We start from the raw sequence: 22,714 nt of genomic DNA on the forward strand, positions 1-22,714 counted from the left end.
TCCCCCACAAGGGTCCACCCAGGTATTTAAGAAACCGTGGGTTAGGAGATGGGCAGAGGAAAGATAAGGAGGATTTTACTTAAGACATTTCATGCACTTCATTTATGCACATACAATGTCTGTGGCGGTAGGATGGACAATCCTGATTCACAGAATTCATTTATATTCACAATGAAGTATTACACATTAAAAAAAAAAAAAATCCAGGGTACACGCAAACAGCATCTGGACAAGCAGCAGCTAACAAGAAAAGCTGTTGAAAGGAACCACATGCTTTTACTGCTGTTGCAAATGTAAACCAAAAGTTAAATGTGACCGAATCTTGGTTTCTTCCAAACAGCCCTTGGGAGATATTTGAGCTTTTATGAGATATTCACACTGATCTATTGGTGTAAAGTTACAGCCAACAAACAGATCAACGTTCATGAAAAAGTTTTTCCTCCCTTGGGCTTTACAGAGGCAACAAATGAGGTGAAGGTGATTCAGCAGTTTGTTGAAATGGGAGGTGTGGATTCTGTAAAATGGATGCTAGTGTGACTGCAAATATGATTACTGTATCTAGTTCCCTTGTATCCAGAAAAAAAAGGCTTGAATTAAACTATGCTTTTATTATTATTTCAGGTTATATCCACGAGCTCAGAGGTCTGTGCTCTTTAAGTGTACCCCTGAGTGTTGTCTCAATAAAAGATCTCTTTCCCTTCTTTTCTTTTGAGTCTTTCTTCCAAAAAAGAAAGTATATATGTGTGTGTGTGTGTGTTCTTTATTTCGTTTTTTTTGCCAGCTGGGTAGCTACAACCTACATTAGTTTGAAGATAGCACTTGAACATCTACAACATCTTTCCATGCTGCATATAACAAAACCATGAAAACAATCAAATACCGTAATCCTCCAAATGTAAGAAGCACCTGTTTGTAGGGTACATCCTTAATTTCGGGGTCAAATTCTGGTATTTTCTACGTTACCATGTATAAGACCCCCCTACCGTTTGGCAATGATGTAAATACTGAAAAAAAATCAGATATTTTGTCAGCGCTTTATATTTTCTTGTGTCCGTACCCTTTACTTATGTATTTGTTGCAGGTTAAGTTAAACGTGTTTCAGATTTCCTACATTTATGAGTGGTCGGGGACACTTCGCCAGTGTTAAATGCGCCCAAAGCAGTTGTTTTTCTTTTTCCTCAAGTTCTTTTCACCATAATACATGAAGTTGCACAGCATCCATTTTTCACAAAGGTTATGATTGTACGAATATGCAAAAAGAACCACAATTGGTAAACGTGTCAAAAGGAATACATTCCCATGTTCTCTAACCGGAGCACTCAGCTACATACCTTGCCACTCTTAATTGAATCAGTTGCAGGCATCATAATTTTGACATGATCCTCCCCATTTGATTAATATTCCTGCATGTGACCATGGATGGACCTTGACAGTGGTTCAGTCTGCTCGCTTTTTTAATTGAAAATAATGCCGTAACAACCTCAGCTAACACGGAATTCCTTCAGAATGTTGTTCAATTTGTGGGATAGCATTGTCATGCCTCCTATACAGAGAATCTTGAACAAACAGACTTGAAATTGGCCCAGGCAAAAGAAGCTCATAATACGGCTGCAAACTCATTTAGTCTGCTCATGCCCGGTGCATGCCCAACTGCATTAGAGAATCATTAAAATGAATCCTGAAGTATAAACTCTGACCAACGCGCCAACTCGTTTATTAATGTGGGGGAAAAAAAAAAAAAAAAAAAACATCTGGACATCCATGCTACAAAAAGGCAGCCCTCCTCATTTCCCAGTTGCACTCTGTGATTAACATCCCCACACAGTAAGATTGATTTTTACCCACCTGAAAATCAAAATATAATACTGTTTAGGAGCTTATGTGTAAATAGTCCTTTTTGTTTTTGTCTTCCATTTGGAAGTTGCCACAATTAGTGTGGCTCCATTCTTGCAGCTTTTCCAACAATTTGCTGAGATTTCTGGCAGCTTTGTAGTACATTTTTGTTCCTTGGCAGTACGGTGGAGGACATGCATGCTGGAAGTAAATTTTCCATTGGCCATCGCTAGGCACTTGAGGATGTCGTTCTTTTCTTACTGGAGGAACACCACAACAGATTTTAGTCAATTGTCCCAAAAGCCTGTTGCAATTGATGCCAAAGAGCAACTTTTTGTTTGCATACTCCATACAATCTGAAGCTTGTTGATTAGATTTACACAGAAATTCTCTATCCCCTGTATGGAAAGTATAATAAAAGAGCACACCTCTAGTTTTCCTCAGATTACACGTAATCCTCAGTCGTCACTGTGAAAGCGAGCGATAATCGCACCAGGATGCCCAAAGCACAACTTTGACTCACTCACTGCCAGATGCTGCTTTGAGGCCCAATGGCTTACTCAGTGTCTAAAGGTGAAAATGAGGAAATTAGTCACTGCTGAAAAGAATTTCTTGAGAAGCCCCAATGCAAAATCTATGATGAATGACAATGTTTACTTGCACTATATGTGTAGGTGATGAACTGTTTGCAAGGCAATGATCACAAATGAGAGAGGAGAAAAAGTGCAAATCCAATCAAAACAAACACATGAGTCTGTGTACAAGGATAGTAACCCCGAAACAGCAATTTATAGGCTCACTCAACAAGGGAATCAATTTTGAGTGCATAAACAGAAATATAATTAAAGGGGAAAATAAGTATTTCATTTATTTGATCTTTCAATATATCAACACAAAATGAATTTGGTAGCAGTAATGCAGAGCCCTAATTTTGTGCCTATTAAAAATGCAAGTCAAACACAAACGGGAAATTTGGACATTTTCCAAAAGAGCACAACAAAAATATATTTTTAATGTGACGGGAACATGAATCGGTAAAGGAGATTACAAAAGTTACAACATCTGGCATGCTCCTCCTGTAAGGTGTCAGTGATTCATCGAAATAATTGATACGTTACCCATTATAACCATAGAATTTTGTTTTGACTGGCATGGATTTGTTTGCAACTTTTGTGCAACTGCATAATCACAAATTCTAACACATTCTCCATGGATGTTTGCAGAACATTCGCATGCTTGATGAGAGGTTGAAATGTCAACAATGACATGTACATAACATTTTGTAGTACTTGAAAGTTTAATGACAATATCTGGCAATTCCAATACCACCAAGCTGAATGAAGATCATTTGCGAAGTTGATAACGGTGTATGTGCCCTTAAAGTGCACTTTTCTTCTACAGTATTTCCAAAGCATGTAACCAGTGAAGCATCAATACAATAAACTATCAATTACCGGTGAGGTTGCGTAGACCCAGCTGCCTCAATCCGTAGTATCCATCCCGCCTGTAGTTGAGGAAGATAGCGAGCGCATAGCGGCCTTCGTACAGCTTGGTTCCTCTGATGATTCGAAGATTCTCCAGTGGTAGGTAGTCAAACTGGTTGAGAGCCACCAGCACATAGCCTGTCACTTCTCTGATTGACTGCAAAAAAGATAGAAGGATCCAGTTGTTGATTGTTGTTGGAATCGATTAGCGTTGCCTATTCCTCTACCATATACAGTAATTGTATTTATTTTTAGTGACATGTCAGATGGAAAAATAATTAAATATTGTAACCTTATAATTGAATTATCTGATTATAATTTCAAAGGAATACTGAAAGGAAGCTCATATCTTTGCTCAAAACATGGAAGATACCAAAAAATTAAAGGGAAACTCTTAAAAAGATTTTAGAAAATATGAAATGGAATAGTCAATCACAATGTAAACATTTGGGTTATATCAGTCAGTATTTTACTGATGACTTACATCAGCTTAAAAAGACACTCAAAAATGTCCGGAAGCACAAAATAAAAGGCCTGATTTTAAATTGATACTGTAAATGAAAGTCAAGATCAGTTCATAGCATTGAAGCCCTAACCTAACAACCGATAGGCACACATTTACATCCTGGAGAGAGAAAATTATTGTCCTGAAATAATAGTAAATACAATAGTTTCTCTAGTCCAAAATAATAAGGCAACAAATCAAGAAACAATTGAGAGGAAATCAGTTCAGAAAACAATGGGCTAAAAAACAAAATGATTTTCGCGAAAACGTTCAAAATTGTTTTATTGATATGTACTAATTATTACTAACACCTTTCCTTTACATCAGAGGATTAAGGTACTTACCCATGTCTTAACCTAGTCCTTCTAAAATAGTGGGGCGGGCACCTCTTTTGGGGTGTGTGCCGGGGAGGGGCAAATAACCCCAAGGAAAAGGCTTTGCTTTGGACATGTGAAGTGTAATGGTGCCAAGTGCCACTTTTACACTGCAGGAACTCTTCTGCTATACCCAGGGAGCTTGAGTTTCCCTTTTCTGTTCACACCAAAAATAAAAGAGACTATGCATTTGTCCTTTTGTTTTGTGCTATTTAGTAGGAAGGCAGGAGAAATAGGAATCCCAGAAGCTTCCTCGTTCCCCTTCTCAAATTTACAGATTACACAGCTAGAATCATGTATATGAATGTATTAGTATCAAGTTAACAGCCGCAAATAAAGAAAAAACTAATTAAGGTCCATTCCCATGCAGTATGTGGCAGCTTCTTTAGTTCTTCATCCTGATTGTTATTCACCTTTTAGTGACAAGAGAGGGAGTGGAGGGGGAGTGGAGTGCCCCCCCCCCACACACACACACACACGCACACACACACAGTCAGGACCCGTCCCCCCACCTAAAGGCGGAGGAAGGCTACCCTCTCGTCCACTGGGGTAAACCCTGATGTACAGGTGCTGAGCCGGTGGGCAATAAGTATGCCCACACCTGCTCAGCGCCTCTCACCGTGGCGCTCCCAGAGCGGAAGAGTCCAAACCCTCTCGACAGGACTGGTACCAGAACCCGAGCTGTGTGTGGAGGCTGCTCTGACTATACATTGCCTAGTCGGAGCTTCTCAGCCTCACAAACCAGTTCAGACTCCTTCCCCGCCAGAGAGGTGAATGTCCCAAGAGCTTGCTTATACTGCCGGGGATCGGAGCGCCACGGTGCCCGCCTTTGGCCGCTGTCCAGCTCACACTGCACCTGAACCCTAAGGACCCTCTTACAGGTGGTGAGCCTATGGGAAGTGGGACCCGTGTTACGGCTTCAGGCTGAGCACATGATAAAATGACGGCCCACAGAGGGTTAGATTAGATTGTGACATTTAAAAAAAAAAAGAACTTCATAAGAACTTTATTTGGTAAGTCAGTATTTGCCTACAGGGCAAATAAAGAGTGGAATTCAGTTCCACAAATGATAAGAAAGTCCATCTCTTCCAGTTCATTTAAACTTAAATTGAACAAATAGAAAGTTGACAGCCACATTTGTAATTGTTAATACCGGTAGGGGTTATTAGCAGTGAGTGTTCTTTTACTGTTTAAAGATGTATTGTGTCTGCGTTTTGATTACATGTGTTTTTATGTTAAATCGTTTTTATTGTCATTGTTCCCCTTATAGCTATTAGCCAATTTCTTCATGGCAGAGGCATTGCTGATCAAATTTAGCCTTTTGTTCTTTAATGTACATTGTTCTGCTACAACAAATAAATGGCGGCAATACAAATGCAATAGATATGTCCACTGACATCTTTACAAAAAATATATTTAATCAGTGGGAACCAGATGTTTGGTAAAAGGTAAATGATTACCACTGGCTTCAGACTTTCCATCTCAGTGTCAAGCCCCTAGATTTGGATTTGGATGCATGGCCCAAAACAAAAAAAATGTCAAGCAATATACATACTGATTGCACATTTCTCTTTAATTCCAGCTTCCTAAAGCTTATAATTTTACATAAGGAAGTTGTAAATCAAACAGAAACACATTTTTAAGAAATGGGCACAATTAAAACCATTTGTTAAGTTAGATTTGTTTTTCAGGGATTAGTATTCTGCCCTAAAACTGTTTCTGTTGCCCCTTCGGCTAGAATTATGCACTTCATCAACGGAGCTGTTGCTTTGGCATAATGTAGGCCAATGGTTGGCAACCATTGGCCCTTGGGTCAAAATATGTCCTCCGTAAATTATATTTGGTCTGCCATGGCATTGATTGAGGAAAACAACAAACACATTCATAATTAGTGAGGCATACAATATTGTCAACACTTCCAAAGCCAAAGTTTATAGTTCAGCTGTACTGTACATTTGTTTAATGTAATCTCCTCGCACTAGACTGCTATAGGCAACCGTGGGCACTACAGAGCATTATTTTGTTTCAGATAGGCAACGTTATCTCTTTGGTAATCTTGAGCAAAAATATCACGGTATTGACATTATAGCTCTGAATTATATCATTTTAAAGTCTATTTGGGTGAATAGTCATTTTCCTATGTGATAAAAACAGATTTGGATTAATTATACAGCACAGCATTTGTGATAATAAACAATTACCATGCTAAATTACAACTCTGCTACAACGAAACCTGAATGTGCAAAAATACCCATCAGTGTGAGAAAAAAAAATCACGCCTTGAAAACTTTCCCTTTTTCTTACTTCCCCAAACAATGAAAAATCCCCGTTCCATCATACAAAATGTTTTTTTCTGCATTTGTGAAAACAAGCCTGCAGCGAAAGTCGAGCTAGGTTTATGCTTGACACACCGGCACACATTATCAGCACTTTATACTCGGTACGGCTCTCACCTGCAGTCAGACGATATTCTCCCATACTATAGGTGGCAGTAAATGGAGTCTACTTCACACAAACAACACTTTTCTATAAAAGAGGTAGAGGATTCTCATAGATTCAAATATGAGAAGAGTTATTACAGTATATACTGGATCACAGAGAGCCGCAGTTGCTCGTGCATTAACGATGCCCGGAAGTTGAACTAGAGTGAATACTATTGCTGATAAAACATGATAACAAGTCGTATTTACACTTGAAAGTCCAATTCATTACAAAAGAAATCTAGGTGTAAGAAATTTACAATGCTCCTTTTTGTGGCCACTGCTCTCTCGCTGCTCCTTCCGCATGTCACTCTCCGTGTGTGAGTTTTATGAGAAGACGGCACAGCCAATCTGTCAATCAGCTCACATGCACTCCTACAAGACACGTGACCACCCCCTTTGCCCGCATCCCAGAGTGCTTTGCTCAACTATGTGAAAGTAATTTAGTCATTCAAATCATATTTAAAAGGCAAAATAACGCAAAAATATCTTAACAACTCTGCTTTCTAATTCAGGCCTGTACAAATAACGCTTTGAGCAATTTTGTGTACAATATCCATTTTGGTTAATGAAATAATTTTTCTGAAATGCAACGAAAACATTGACATCCCAGCTGGCTTACCTTCAATGCGGAGAAAGTGTTGTTCTACCTAAAGGTCGTTTTCTCTCTTAATAGTAGCTACTGCATACTAATGTTCCAGCACTCAGCCAGTAATTTCTGGGCGGATGTATGAATGGATGCTTGCTGCCTATTTAGACTGTGTTTATACTTCCATGCTCCCAATTATCCCACTATCAATCGGTGTTTAGTCTGTGCATTGTTAAATCTTTTGCTCAAATAGCATAAAAAATGTTGACATATGCATTAAAATGTCAGCCAAACTCACTCATCATTCTACATAGTTGAAGGAAATTGGCAATAGATGTCCTCGTCCCCGTAAATACTAAGAGAGGATAAATAATAAGAGAGCCTGTTCCAGATCATACATTAAGTTTTCGCTCCTCCCATTATTTCAAAATATTAAACTGACCACAACAGTGAAAGCAATAGATGAGTGGCTGCTGTTGCTATTGTGAAAAGAGCACACCTACCAAAGCAGCACATCCAGCACAACCATGATTGGTTCAACTAACCAATCAGCGTTTATTAGCGCAGCAGACTCAGTTCCAATTACTCATAGGTACAAGAAGACCCTAGTTCAGGGGTTGGACTTTGGAAAACCCTGGTTGAAGACCCAGAATGATTTTTGTGTGTGAAAGAGGGGCGTTCTCAAACTACCGGGGTACATCAGGAAGCTCTGAACTGGATCTTTCGGCCAGGAATGCACTCTTGTAGGCATAGGAGCAGTCTATCAGCACTATGTCCTCCACCCTGCTCAATGAAATCCTCCATTGTTGTTCCAGTAACACATTTCTCAACAGTATGTCAAGATTTCCCAAAAAGTGCCACAGAACTTTTTGACCCCGACAATATCTGAGCGAGTCCCAGAATCAAGGTGGCAGACCTTTGTAGGTAGTTGAGAGCCATGTCAAGACCCTGTGGGACTTTGAGATCCATCCAGATTGGCAAACTGGTGATAGCCAACCAGTCTAACATAGTAGTGGAGGACAAACGACAGAAGACAGCAGTTGTGATAAATGAAGCATTTGCAAATCATGGCAACGTCTGGAAAAAGAACAAAGGAAAGCTGGAAAATTACAATGGGCTGAAGGAATGGTAAATGGACTTTCACTTATATAGCGCTTTTCTACCTTAGGTACTCAAAGCGCTTTACACTAACTAGTCATTTACCTACTGATGACGCAGCATCAGGAGCAACTGGGGGTTCAGTGTCTTGCTCAAGGACACTTAGACATGGTCTTGATGGTCGGGGGATCGAACCCACGGCCTTTCGGTTGGGAGACGACCACTCTACCACTAAGCCATGCCGCCCCGAAGAAAACTGAACTGAAGAAAAGGTGGAGTGTTAAGGCAACCATGGTGCAACTAGATATGGGGCCACTGGGAGTGTATACGCCCAAGATGGATGGCTCCAGCAGATACTATGAACAAAATCTGACATCTTAGTGCCTTATTAGAAACAGCTAAGATCCTGTACAGAACTTCAATCACTTATCAGCGTTCTCTGGTTGAGAACACGAGGTTGAAGCAGATACCACCTTACAAAACTTAATATTGAACAACTTAATTATATAGTATATATGTGATGTGTTTTCCCAAAAGCAAGCTTATGTCTATGAAAATAAAAATTAAGCAATTCAAGGTACATTTTTATTATACACTTGATTCCCATTAGAATGATAAAGAATACATTGCGGTTGCTCAAAAACTGACAGTTAAAGCAGTTTGAATGTTTCTAAATGGAAATCTGTACTTTTGGGGGAAAACACACACACACACACACACACACGCACACAAACGAAAAAATAACATCTAAAGTTTAGGCACATAACATCTTTCAAATTTTCAGAGCAACAAGTACCTTCGGAAAAAGATATTCACCTGAAATTTTCAGAAAGTACTGAATGACCACTTGAAAATAAACTCCAGCAAGGACATAACCTGAGAAAGTTTGACATGGCAAAAATGGTTTGTTCACCTCAATCCACAAATGTTCCCAATAAGATTCATTCTCTGAGGCATCATATGATAAAGTGTGCTTGTTGTTTTTTAATGTCAAATTAACATAATGGAAATCTCAATTTAAGATGTCTGTGTCATTTAAAAGATGATTCACCTTGGGTGTGGCATAGCTATGCCAAAAAAGTTTGATCATGGATATCATATCTCAGATGCATTTCGCCACATAAAGAAAATACACCTTTGATGACATTTTGATGCTTCAATGCATTTTTCCCCCTCAACATACTAAACAAGTAAGACAACACTATTCAATATTTATAAGTCACTTCAAATATGTGCATCATGCCACGGGGAGACAGGCTATGCAAAGACCATCACAATCATCTTTTCAACCTCAGGTTTCATACTTCATAGCTCACATTTGATTCACAATTCATCTCTATCAAAAAGTAGACATTTGTGGTTGTAGCGCTACCAAGTTGCAGACTGATGACGTACAGCACGTGATGTGCCATCAGTAGGTTGTGAGAATGAGAACTGAGGAAAGATCAAAACATTACACTATTTATATGGCCAATTAGAGTTTATGATTACGCAAAAGGAATTTCAGAATGTTTACCTTTTTCAGTGCTCCAATTTGCCTGTGTCCCAGACGCATAATTTTTGACGGGGACACATACTTTCAAATCAATGTGCATCAAAATTGATCACTATCCATCTACTCTTTATTCATTCAACAAAACTTGACATCTTACGAACATTTTTGACAACTTCGTCCCCCATGTTTGTTTTGATCTTGTGGAAAAAAAGGATGTTAACCAAGAAAAAGAGCTTTGTTAATTAAATGCTGCTCACTCATGTAAGCCAATGATGATCAAGTACATGACAACTAGGTCATTGTCATGAGCATGCTTCAAGGAATAATTTCAAATGTAAATTGTTCCAATGTTTCATACTTTACTTGATACGTTTTATTTTGAAGCATTTTATGACTTCCTTTCCCAAAGTTCACCAATAAAAACATTTCATTGCGCACAAGCCACATACAGTGGACCCCGTGTTACAGCGTCCCTGGCTTACCTTTTTTCATGTTGCTATGTGGAATACTGAGTTTTTCCATCCCCTCATTAAGGTATTTTCCCTGCTTTGCGACTAAAACAACTGTCATGACCCTAGGAGGTTGACAGTATTTGTGTTCTTTTGTCTCTATCTGCAGACATTTTTGGGTAATTGTACTTATTTTCTGTTGCCAAACTGCCTCTAGGCAACGCGTCACTACAATGCTGGTCTGCTATTGGTCGGTGTCTCCTCACAAAGATGCTGGTCTGCTATTGGTCAGGCTCAATTGTTTCAAAATGGCAGAATGGTAAAGCTTTGTTCAATCGCGAGTAGTTACAAAACCATATTTATAGTGCATTTTACTGCTTAATTCAAAATTGAATGGGTGAGCCATGTGTCCCAAGATTGCTAGGGATGTTAAAGGTAGAAGTAGTACGATGAGAGAAGTAGGAACATTATTTATATGGAAACAAAGCTAGCCTAGCCTAGCCTCAGGAACTTGAGCATAACAAGCGCCACCCAAAAGTAATTACATTCTTACTATATTTTTTATGTATGATGTTTTCTTATCGTATACATGCATATTATATATACGTAGCACTTACTATACTATTTTGGGACCAATTTTTAATATGTATCTAAAATTTTGATGTTTTTACCTGGGGTTCTATACACATTAGCTATTTTAACATAGGTTTGGATTGCCGGCTATATGGCGAATTCGCCTGTCACATTACACTGAGGAGGGACATACAGTAAAACATTAGTTGACTACTTAAGAGCTTTCAGAACCCATTATTGTGCATGTAAAATTAAGTTACATTTTCTTTTTATTCTTTTTGCTACAACTTCCCCATTAAACCAGGTGGATCATTCTAAGTGATAATTCTGCGCATCCACAATATTGGATGAGGCCATTGTATTCACCATAAAATTAGCTATTTTCTTAAGATGGAGTTACAATGACACACACAATACAATTAAAATCACTGATTCAGTATTAATACAGTGAATTATTGCATTCATCTTCAAGAAAAAAGTGCTTGAGGCATTTTCACATACATGCTGGATGTAATACGGCAGCGGCAACAATGTATTCAAGATGGCGTCTGTATATGTACGGTATATGTAAACGCTGTTCATGATCATATTCGCCAACAGCACTTCAAGACTATTGGCTGGATGCACAGTGGTCAATGAATACAATAAATCCAAATTTATTGAGCAAAATAAGTTATGTCTGTATGGTATTAATAATAAGAGTACCCCCAGCTTGCAAGTGCTCCTCAAAAGTGATGCAACCTGTGCCATATTTTTCTGATGGCTTTCAATGACATTCAAAAGTCTCACAATGCCTTTGTGACGATGGCGCACAAATTCCTATTGTTTCTAATGGTGGGTTTGTCAGAAGTGTGGCCAGGAAAAGGCGCACAGCTGAGAAGTGTGCAAATGCTGTAGACTGATAGTTAGGACTTTGGGGATAATAGCAGGTGTCTGATACAAGCCTCTACAATGCGGTGCACATCCAAGCCCGGCTATTGTTGCACAAACACAATGGAACCTAAACAAAAAGTGGAGGTGCTTATTAGCAAGATTACAGTGTGTGAGTCGTCGAGAGTGAGAGAACAACATAATGAAAGAGCAGCATTCATATCAGTGAAGACTTTGATTAGCATACTTAATACAAAATGGATGCCCATTGTGAGGACCACCAGGGAATCCTGGTTAAAAAAAAGTTTGCCAAAGAACAAAAAAAGTTGTTTTACTTGGAGTCTCGGCCTCTGTTATAAAACTATGAAAACAAATAAAATGCATTATTGCCGGCTATCCTTGATTCCGCCCCCTGGTTGGAAGTCATTCGCTCCCATCACTTTGACCCCCACTGTGGCCTTGTGTTCACCGCTGGGGGTTTGCTGAGCTCACCAGGCTATCATTAACTCAGCGGTAAGCCCTGGGTGCCCACCGAGGGTGCGTCGCCACCCGACCCTGCTGCTGGCTGGCGCACTCGATGCTGCTCCCACTGTGCCCCCATCTCTAAGGCAGCCCCCAGTCCAGATTGTACTAAAAAAGACAAACATACAACAGTTTCCTGTTTCCTAGCAACATTTGGAAAAAATCTTCAAGTGGGAGCAAGGGAAAGAAAAAACAAATAGGAAGAAAAGATTCAGATAATTCAATGAAAGGACAATTCAATCCCGTCCCGATCATTTCCATTTAATGTGCTCTTAATTATATTAAATACACATGTACTATATATGTACATATGTTAAAGGTTCCTGGAATATTTATCCTGGAATATTTATTGTGGTTGCAGGAAATATAATGGTAAAGAACCTACAGTGAGCGCCATTTCACTCCTACCGCATGATATATACTCTCATGTTGCTGACAAAAGTTAAAATAAAACAGTCCGAAGCATGACCTTGACCTTATCATTTATACTCTACATATTAAACGAGGCTAGCGGTAGACTTGATGAGCAAGGTACCTGCCTCATCGCCACTCACTTTACCGCATGCACACATGCACAAATCTTGCACAGTGCAAGAAAGCTGCTAACTCCATAATATTTTGCACTATCGTCCTCATATGTATATAGTTTCTTCCACTCCATCTACCCCATTATATTTTCAGAAATTTATTCTCACTGCCCTTATTGACCTATTACTGTGCTTTTATTGCCTACTTTATTATTTGCTCTATTGACTGGAATGTAAGTCTGCTCGGGGAAATGATCACAATACGAATTTCAGTGTGTAGTGTTACTATGCATATGACGATAAAACCCTTGAATTGAATCTTGAATTCATCTAAAATGGCTCTCTGTGGTTGTCTCTTTGCAGAAGTTGTATAATTTCTATCTTAGTTCTTTTTAGGCATCAATGTTTTTCCACTCGTGAACATCTCTGCCAAGCTGCCCTGCACGTGCTTGAAAAATCTGCAACTATCAGGGCTGTTGCGTGGCTAAGAGCAGACTTTGCAGACACAGGTCAGCAACCCATGAAGCAATGCAAGTTATGTTTCCATCTCACTATCTCCGTAAATGTAGTGACCTATTGTGAAGCAAGTCTTTCCAGTTGACCTTTCCGCTGTAGATCAACCATCATGTGGGTAAATAAAGGCCCGATACGAAGAGTGAATCAAGTTGAATTTATTCATAAACATGCAGAAGGCCCTGGATAATAAGAGGCGGGTGTCGGACTTGAAACTCTCTGTGTATGTTGTCATCAAACACTTGGTGGCTGTATAATTTCCCTACGTTAGATGTGATAGGACTATGATACACAGTACTCAAAAGTGGAATTTCTGAAGTGAATCTCAAGCAACCATACGTCTGTATTTCCGGTTGCCATCACCTCTACAGCGTTCTGTTAAGATTTTTCAAAACGCCATCTGCTACGCAACCCTAAGGAAAATGAAAAAGTTTAATCTTCAGCAAACAAGACGCACCACTGCCAAACATTGCAGTATGGCTTTCCGAAGAAGTGTACAGCATTCTTTATTAGAGCCTGAGAAGCCACCACTGTGATTTCTCTTTTTTTGGGATTTTTTTTTTTCTTTCAAAAAGATTTTCGGGGACCTAAATATGCACGTAACCACAAAATTTCGCGCTTTTATCAGGCCAGGTGAAATATTTGATATTTTACAAGTATGCCAAAAATAATTTTAGAAAATGCCTCGGTAGTGCAACATGCATCCACTCAAACTCTCAAACACATGTAAGGGCAATTTGGAGTTTCCGATACACGCAGCATTCATGTTTTCGGGAGATAATGCAAACTCCACACAGGAAGGCCAGAGGCAAAATTGAACCTGGGAGCTTTGAATTGTGAGGCAGGTGTACAAACCAGTCTTTCATCGCACCTTTGTGCAACCTAGTGTGGAGAGAAAAAAAAAAACAAAAAAAAACAATCCTGGTACGTTCGAACCTGCCCTATAAAAATTGGTAAGCACATGTAGCACCGTAAGATGTCCCAAAACATCCAGTGCAGCCATACGGTAGGATATACAGAATATGAGCTATGTTTTTTAATGATCAATTTTGGCCCATTTTTGCACATTTACAGAGGTCATACTTCTTTCACCATTTTCTCTTGGTGGTTCGTTCAATCAATTTCACATTTAGGCTGTTACCATACACAAGGAAAACTTTAGCATAATAAATACCATATTGAGTGGGATGTGCAGTCAGCATTTTATGAAAGAAAGCATACCATCATTGAAACTGGTGTTTGGAACAAACGACCATTTGTCAATGAAGAGACCAAAGACCGCACAGACGCATCTGGCCAAAACAATGTCTTCCTGACTAATGACGAAACCCCTTTTAAGAAAAGAATATTTATATTTGGTCCAGATGTCTTGTTTTGTGTCTTCGGTCAATGACAGTTTTTTTCTTTAACCAGTAAGGACAAATTCATTTATCATGCGTGAAATGCACAAAATGAATGCGTCTAATATTACTTTAAATTCTATGATACAAAATTGCGGAGATGCAGGAGAATTTTGGCACTTTGTAAATTATCATGTTAATTCAGCCTAAATACACAGAATCTAATTTGACACAGAGCTGGAAGACTTTGTCTTTCCTAGCAGCTGCCATGTCTAAATTTTCTTAATGTGACTCACTTTGTTCAGCCCAATTTCTGTTTCTGCGTGGAGCGATCTCTGCTCAAAAGCCAGTCGTTTTGCTTGTAGATAGATACATGTACAAACCAAGCAGGCTAAATTTTGGACTAAGGAAGCTATGCCGTCAGTATAGTTTGCCTCACAGGAATTCATAAACCTTCAAGAGAAATTAGCATAAATAACATATGCAAGTACATTGAAAGAAAATGGGCATTTCTGGCGAATTGCCTAGACAACCACTTTTTTCAGGCAGCTTTGTAGGCAACTCGCCAGTAAATATGCAAAGAAATGTCTGACTTATCTTTGAAGGAACTGCCTCAGGATAGCACTCAAGGTTTTGACAAAAAAAAATCCTGAATAACATCATTTCAAAAGGATTTTGCAAAACTACAATATGCTCACAGGTGATACGTTAATGATTGGCATATTCATGCAAGTAGGTGTTGCCTATTGAGAGAGAAAGCTTCATGTCAGTAATGGGGATGTTGGCGATCATCTACAGTTGATCTTCTCTCACTCTTATATTACTTGAGACACAAGAGCAAGTGGAAAAGGAGGAGATACTCAAGACCAGCTTAGTACAACAGTGCGACAGCAGCAAGAAACATTTTGATAGCTGATAATAAGATGGTGGTGGTGAATTTGTTTCTTCGTCAAGTCAAAAGAAAGAGGCAACTTTATTCGCAGGAGGTGTAGTGAGGGAAAATTCTATACAAACAGAAGCATAGATTTTATGCTTAAATAATTGGACAATCACTGCTTCTGTCACCAGGATGCGTGGAAAAGTAAACACGGAGAATTGCACAAAGGGAAAATGGAAAAGTCTGAGAAAACCCGGAGGAGAGAGTGAATCTTGATGGACAAAGGGCAAAAAGGCATCAAGATGGGGAAAATATAATAACATGGTTACTATACAAGAGATGGGACACACATTATAGTGATTCCGACTCATTTCCATACATATAGAGCACTCTGCCAATGAGTCAAGGAGAGTGCAGTGGCGCATGTCAGCGGAGACTCACAGCAGTCTGAGCCGACTTGATTGGCGGTGGCGGGTGGTGCAATCGGAATCGTCCACGATGTGGCAAAGTCAATGGGCGGGCGGGGACCTGTTTACCAATTTGCATCAACGGGCCGTGTAAGGGTGGCATGCACCTCTTCACCTCACGGGGGCTATTCGACTGGTAAGTACGCTGAGAGCACTCAGGCATGACATTCAAGATTTGGAGGAAGCTGGTCAAAAAAATAAATAAAAGAAATCACATGGCTTTGAGAGGGCCATTGACTTTAAAATAGATGGAAACACAGTCCAGGAATGTCACTGCGAAGATAAATGTTCAACTGTGGGTATATTCTGAAATCCTCCTTAACCTACGGTTTAAATTGTGGTATTGCTTTTTGGTTGGTGGTAAGTACTTAATTGGAGAGCAAGTACTGTATTAAAACTATGGAGACTATGTTTCTTTGTTTTTGTTTTTAAAGGCCAAACCGATGAAGAATACCTGGGCTGGGACCCTCGGGTGCTCGTTTGGGGGTAAGTATTATCCCAGGGAAAAGGCTTTGTGAAGTGCAAACGCAAAAAAATAAGGCCTGGGATCACTTTTTATTTCAGGCATTTTGATGCACTTGGTTATTTCTTTCAGTTTTCGGCCTACCTGTAACCTGTATAAACGCTGTAAAAATAGTTAAGTTGTTGAAAGTTGACTTACATTGCTTTTTTCGTTTTTCATGTTAAAAAGGATACTATTACCATCAGTTTTATTGATAATAATCTTATTTAAAGTCGGTGAATGAGAAATGTAAATGAGAAGCACTGCTCAAGACTGATGAAGACACCTATACATACCTATATGTTTTTAATTAGGAGTTCATTGTAGTGTTTGCACATCCAGAAGATGGAAATACTCAGTTTGTCCTAACCACTATTGTAACAAAATTTGACCGCAGTGTAGTGCATAGTAAAAAGTAGTGGTGTGCCAAAAAATCAATTCACATAAGAGCTGTGATTCTCATTTAATATGACTTAAATTGATTTCACGTGTCCCAAAATTGATATAATAGACAAAAAGAAATTGATCTGCTTCCTGTCGGCTTCCGTACTATGTCGGAGGGGTGCTGTGCCATGACGTCACCTTCGCGGCCTTTTCTGGAAAGTCAAGCCTGCGCAGAAATTCAACCGCCCTGTCCTCTTGTCGCGTTTTGCAAACGTGTGTGACGCATGGAAGCCACAATGTAAATGCAACGTTTCACTCCACTGCTAACAAATGGAGTTTGACAATCACAGATTTGCTGAGTATTAAAAGTGGCTTTTTCTGATTATGTTGAAGACCTGATCAATATTCCTCCTGCCTTCCTACTAAATTGATCACCACCAACAACAGGAATTCCGTCATGTCTTTTTACTCTTTCCCTGCTCACAGGCGACTCTCATTCTGTTGCACTTTTATCTCGTGCACGCATGTAAATTGACCACACCGACTAGCACTAAATATCCATACAGAACAGAATGCAAACGGTCCACAATCAACACAAAACTTCATCTTGTCCACAAAACATAGTCAAACACAAACCATGACGGAATGAGTTCAAACTGAATCCAAATGAATTCAAACTCCAAATGAATGCACAAACACTAATTGTACATGTATCTGATACATGTAAATGAATGAAAATATTGTTTATAATGTACTAAATATTATGTTACAATTGTGACCCTGGGGCCAGATGCGAATGCAGATTTCACGTCAGGTTTTTGGCTAAAATACCGAACTTGCAAATAGCCTTCAACGGCCTTTGATTTTGAAATTAGGTAAGAGTGTGACAAACATACTTAAAATTGATTTGACTTTACAGTCCTAACGGCCATCTGACAGAAACTATAACTACAATGTGGTCCACGCCAAAAATGAATTTGACACCCCTGACTTAGAGACACATGTAAGATACAAAATAGAAAATAAACGGTTTTTGGTCTACTTTCAAAAACTGCACTAACATGTAGTGTAAGCTGCTTTTGTGCACTGTAAATATAAAATAAATACGGTAAAAGCACAACAGCACTGCATAAAGCACAGCCCTGATTTGTTAAAAGTTCAAATTATTTGATATACTTCCTTTCTAAAGCGTAATTACTACAACAGGGGTCACCAACATGGTGCCCGCTGGCACCAGGTAGCCCTCAAAGATCACACGAGTAGCTTGCAGGCCTGTTTTGCAAATAGCTTACAAGCTAGAACATTGGTCATTTCCGATATTTACTACAGCTGATCCTTAGTCATTGTAAAAAATCATTAACATGATCGGCGTCTTCACATAAACGGATAGCCCTTCTTATTACTCAGTACCAAAAAGGTAGCTCTCACTTTCAGAAAGGTTGGTGACCCCTAACTACAAGCTGAATCAAATCAGGGCTGAATATTGCTCAGTATGTGTGCCTTTAAGAGGTACTAAAGCAAATCTCAAACGTTAGTTGGACGGAAATGGATCATCCTGTTTTTATTCCTATTACTACCGAGTACTTATCAAATGTTCTTCTTTTCTACCGCGCAATACAGACACTCGTGTGTCCCTCTAATCTCCTACACTATGCCCAAAGTGGTAGTCAGACCATGTTCTGACACGCACATATTTAATCAAATTTTGGGACTCTGACTTTGGGTTGGTGATGATGTGTTTACAAGCGGATGGGCCTCAAGAAGCAGTTGAGTTTCTAACTCCCGGGTGCTGATACTTATTGTGTCAGACAGGCTGACCATTACGCAGAAGATTGTTTTATAAGTGGCTTCTGCGAGGCATCTTGCCTGTCAAGACACATTTACTGTAAAAACTTCCAGCTCACCACAAGGAACTGTGTGTGATAGGCATCATCACACTCCGGCAAACTGTGACACTGTGGCAAAACCTTGTGGACATACAGAACTCACTAAGTGAAGCTCGAGTAGCAGTTCCGGTCACACAAGTGAGACAATGTCCAATGTGGAAAAACAAACCCCGCAAGTTACAAATGAAGAATTCCTAAGACTACCACAGGAGAAGAAGCCACGTATATCGAAGTGGCATGGCAGTCGTCTCAGAGGGTACGTTCGGAGCCAACTGACCATGTCCTTAACAGCTCCATCGAGGCTTTGTAAACTGCAAACCAATTTGGGCTGGATTACCAAGCAGCTGTGATGTGAATTAAAACAGTGTCACATTTGATAAGTTTGCTATCTCGGCGCAGTGTGTGTACATGCATGCGAGTGTGTGCGCGTGTTTGCGATTAGGCTGGCCGTTTTTGTCATGTACAGGTAGTTGTGACACACAGCACGTTGCACCGCTGAGCTGCTTCATTACCCCTGAATCAAATCCTAATCACTGATGGATGTCCTGATCTGCAGCGACACAAGGTATGTGTCTTTTTTCGCGCTCTTGTGTGTTTGACTGCACGCTTGTGTGTAGGTGTAAAATCAGTTAGCCAGGCTGGTGCTCCAATTAGACAAATGAAATCTAAAATAATGTGTCACAGTTAAAGGAAGGATTCTTTTATTGTCACATACCGTCTGATGATTGTAAAGCAAAGCTCCAATCTGCAGTGACAGAATGTACAATATCGTGTATAATAACTTTGACAACTGTGAAAAGTGCTTCCATGAGTGAAACTCATTCCCTGGATTGAAACCTTGTGCATGCTCATGTCTCTGTCAAATGTTTGACAGAGACATGTCATCTACAAAAACGAGAAGACATGCTGTCTACAAAAACAAGAAGAGAAAAAAAAAGAGTGAACAAGCAGCAAATTGCTGAATGTTGCTGCAAACTGAAGGTATTGTAAATGTTTGAAAGTGCAGTGCATTTTGCTAAAGTTTTGGCGGAAACCTCAATTTGTTAAATTTGTCGTATTTTTTTCAAAAGTCCATATCTTCGGTCAGTCCACACGTGGGTGTAATGTCAGCCAGTCCAAGCCGCTTCAGTAAACAAACAAATACCCTCGGAACAGGAAAACATGAGAGGCATGTGTTCAGCTTTGTGAAAGGCAAGGAGAAAACTATGACATAGGGATTGCGTTCTTGCACTTTATCCTGCAACCGAGCAAAAGGGCGATTAGCTATTGCCACTAATAGCACTTCAGCGAGCCTGCGTCGCCCCACATGGTGAAGCAGTGGTTCCGATTAGTGTCTTTTCTGCAAGAAGGCAATTTAATTACAATATTCTTGGCTGTATCAATATTTGAACATTGCTGGATGCGACAGCGTTAGACGACGGTCAGCAGTTAGCTGTGCAAGTTTAGTTAGCTGTGGGCAAAGAAGCCGAAGTGCTGGCTGTCTGTAGTAAAAAAAAAAAAAAAAAAAGTGTCCTTAAATGTCTAACACTTAAAACCAACAGCCACCAAATTTCACACACACATTTCTACTCTCATCCACTTTGTAAAAATATAAACATGATCATCTTAATATTTTTATATTGTCACCTGATTAATTTTTCCACATCACAGCTGACATTTAGAGTCAATAAAATTCAAACTAGTGTGCAGATCATTTTTGCAACGTTGAAGTGGACAAGAGTAGGAATGTGTGAATTTTGGTGGCGGTTTCTCACCATTTTAGATCACAGGTGAATGTGACAAATCAAGTTCTCTATTCTGTGAGGTTTTCTGGAATCAAGAGGCGCCTACCAATTTTTGGGCATCCAAAAATTTGTTGAAAGCAGACACAAAAATACCTAAAATCGCTTTTGAATATTTATGGAGGGAGAGTTTGACAAATAACATATATTTTTACATTCAAATCTACTATATAGGCGCCAATGTTCTTCTTTAAAAAAAGTGACCCATTAAAGAGAATGTGAGAAAGATGTACAAACTAAAAGGTTAAAAGTGCCCCCCCCGATCATTGAAGATCGTGATCCATGAACCATAATCACTTGATGACCCCTTTGAAATAAATAAATAAATCACATGGAGCCAGGTCAGGTGAAAATGGAAGTTGCTTCACAGCGTTGTTTATCTCCACCAGGAACAGTTCAAGGCATTTTGAGCAGGCACATTGCTACGATGAAACAGTTATAAGTTGAACAAAGCAAACGCCTCAAGTTTCTGGTTGTAACACCAAATTTGGAAGTTTTCTGAGACCTTCATAATGCTTCATTCCAAATTGTTCGCTTGCAAAAACAACTTTCAACCAGTGACATCAAAGCAGGGTGGAGATTTGAATGGGAGACCCCCTGAGAATACAAGGAGCTGTAATCTTCCAAGTGGAGCCCACCTCAGAACTTCAGTCTACGAGGACCTTAGGCGCCAGACCTTTGACGCATTGTGCCAACCGCACAATCGCCTTAAGCCCCAAATGGTTATGGAACTAACAGCAACTAGCTTTACCTTGTGTCTCACTCGAGGCAAAGAGGATCAACAACAACAGTGCACACAGTGCGGTGCGTCGTCCTGTGAAAACGTTAAGTGCTGAGCAGTGTTCTCCTTTCCCGAACCACTGAAACGCTGAACATTAGTTATCTACCAAGCGAAACCGCTCCCTTTTGCCAACGCTCGAGAATGCATTCCCATGGTGCGTCTTTTGCTTGACTCCCACTTTATGGACAGCAAACAAAGTGAGGCGCCACACTTACTCCGCAGTTGATGGGGATCTAGCAAATGACCTTCCACTTTTGCCCATGGTGAATTCCTTTGTTTTTTGGCAGTTAGCTTCATTTTGCTACAAAATCATAAATATTGGGTTTTCATGTTCATTTAAACTTGCGAACAAGTCATTTTTAACATCCAAGTTCATTTTGCTGCGACCGCCAAGATACTTACCCCACCAGAAAATGTCTGCAAGCCCCTATGACATTAACCCTAAGTTTCAAAGGTTAGCTCACATGTTTGGTATCGTGAACTGATCCTCTCTTTTACAAAACTGAGCCATCTGATCCCTTTGGTGAAGGTTGATTTAATCAGTCCGTGAAAATTAGCCACACATTTCGAATGCTTGTTGCTTAGCTTTTTGACCAAAATAGTGTTGCAAACAATAAAGTGTGATCAGGCTTGGAGAGCAGTGAAATGCTTGCGGTGCAATTACGCATTCAGTGTTAAAGATTACAGGTATAGTTGTTAAAAAATTTCAGGGTTATTTTTTTATGCGGCAATCTCTCGCTTTCAAACTGATTGGTCATACAGTTTTTTTTCCCGGAGTTTCGTGAATAGCCGCTCCCGGGTTTCCTCAATGAACTGCTAATGTTCATTCCACGCAAAATTTTTGCTGGCCAAAAGGCAAATGACACAAGTGGCTGGCTACATGAGCATTTCTTCAAAAAATACTCAAAGGGAAAGGCTGGTGACTGTTATATGTCATCATAACTGGAGAAATCCCTCAATTCCAATTACGTTTACAATGAAATGTGTGACCCGTCCAAATCAGATGAACTGCTGGTTTTCATGGACGAGCACTAAAGAGCTGAAGTCAACCTGCCTGATGTCATATTTGCACATTTAGAAATTCCAAAAGGTCTCACTGCTGTGGCCAATATTCATGCAATGACTGATTTGTTTTTTCCACGTTGACGGGTTGCTTCTCTTTTGCCCAAGGGCAGCGCTCTATTTTTCATGTTTGTTATATGCCTGTTCTGATAAGCCAAACCCTCGGCACCCAAACACGCCCGTCGGTCACATGTTCCTATAATTTCGCATGAAGAAATGGGTGGCTTTAGACAGAAGGAGCCAAATTGCATCAGTATCAGACCTAGTTGTAAATACCTGGAAATGAAGTTTGAAATGTTCAGCTCTTGTCTTACGGTCATCT

At 39.7% G+C, this 22,714-nt stretch overlaps 1 protein-coding gene across 3 annotated transcripts in view; it reads right to left on the reverse strand.

The window, feature by feature from the left end:
* LOC148427034 (receptor tyrosine-protein kinase erbB-4-like) overlaps positions 1 to 22,714 on the reverse strand; it is a 203,235-nt gene that overhangs the window by 85,487 nt on the left and 95,034 nt on the right. For all 3 annotated transcript variants that reach the window (XM_088402715.1, XM_088402706.1, XM_088402700.1), the window contains exon 3: positions 3,288 to 3,474. In XM_088402715.1, coding sequence (XP_088258841.1) covers positions 3,288 to 3,474 — 187 coding nt within the window. The remainder of the gene's footprint in view (positions 1 to 3,287; positions 3,475 to 22,714) is intronic.

This window comes from Hippichthys cyanospilos, chromosome 2 (genome assembly GCF_059441005.1).
Source record: "Hippichthys cyanospilos isolate Australia breed blue-spotted pipefish chromosome 2, RoL_Hcya_1.0, whole genome shotgun sequence".
NCBI classification, from domain to species: Eukaryota; Metazoa; Chordata; class Actinopteri; order Syngnathiformes; family Syngnathidae; genus Hippichthys; species Hippichthys cyanospilos.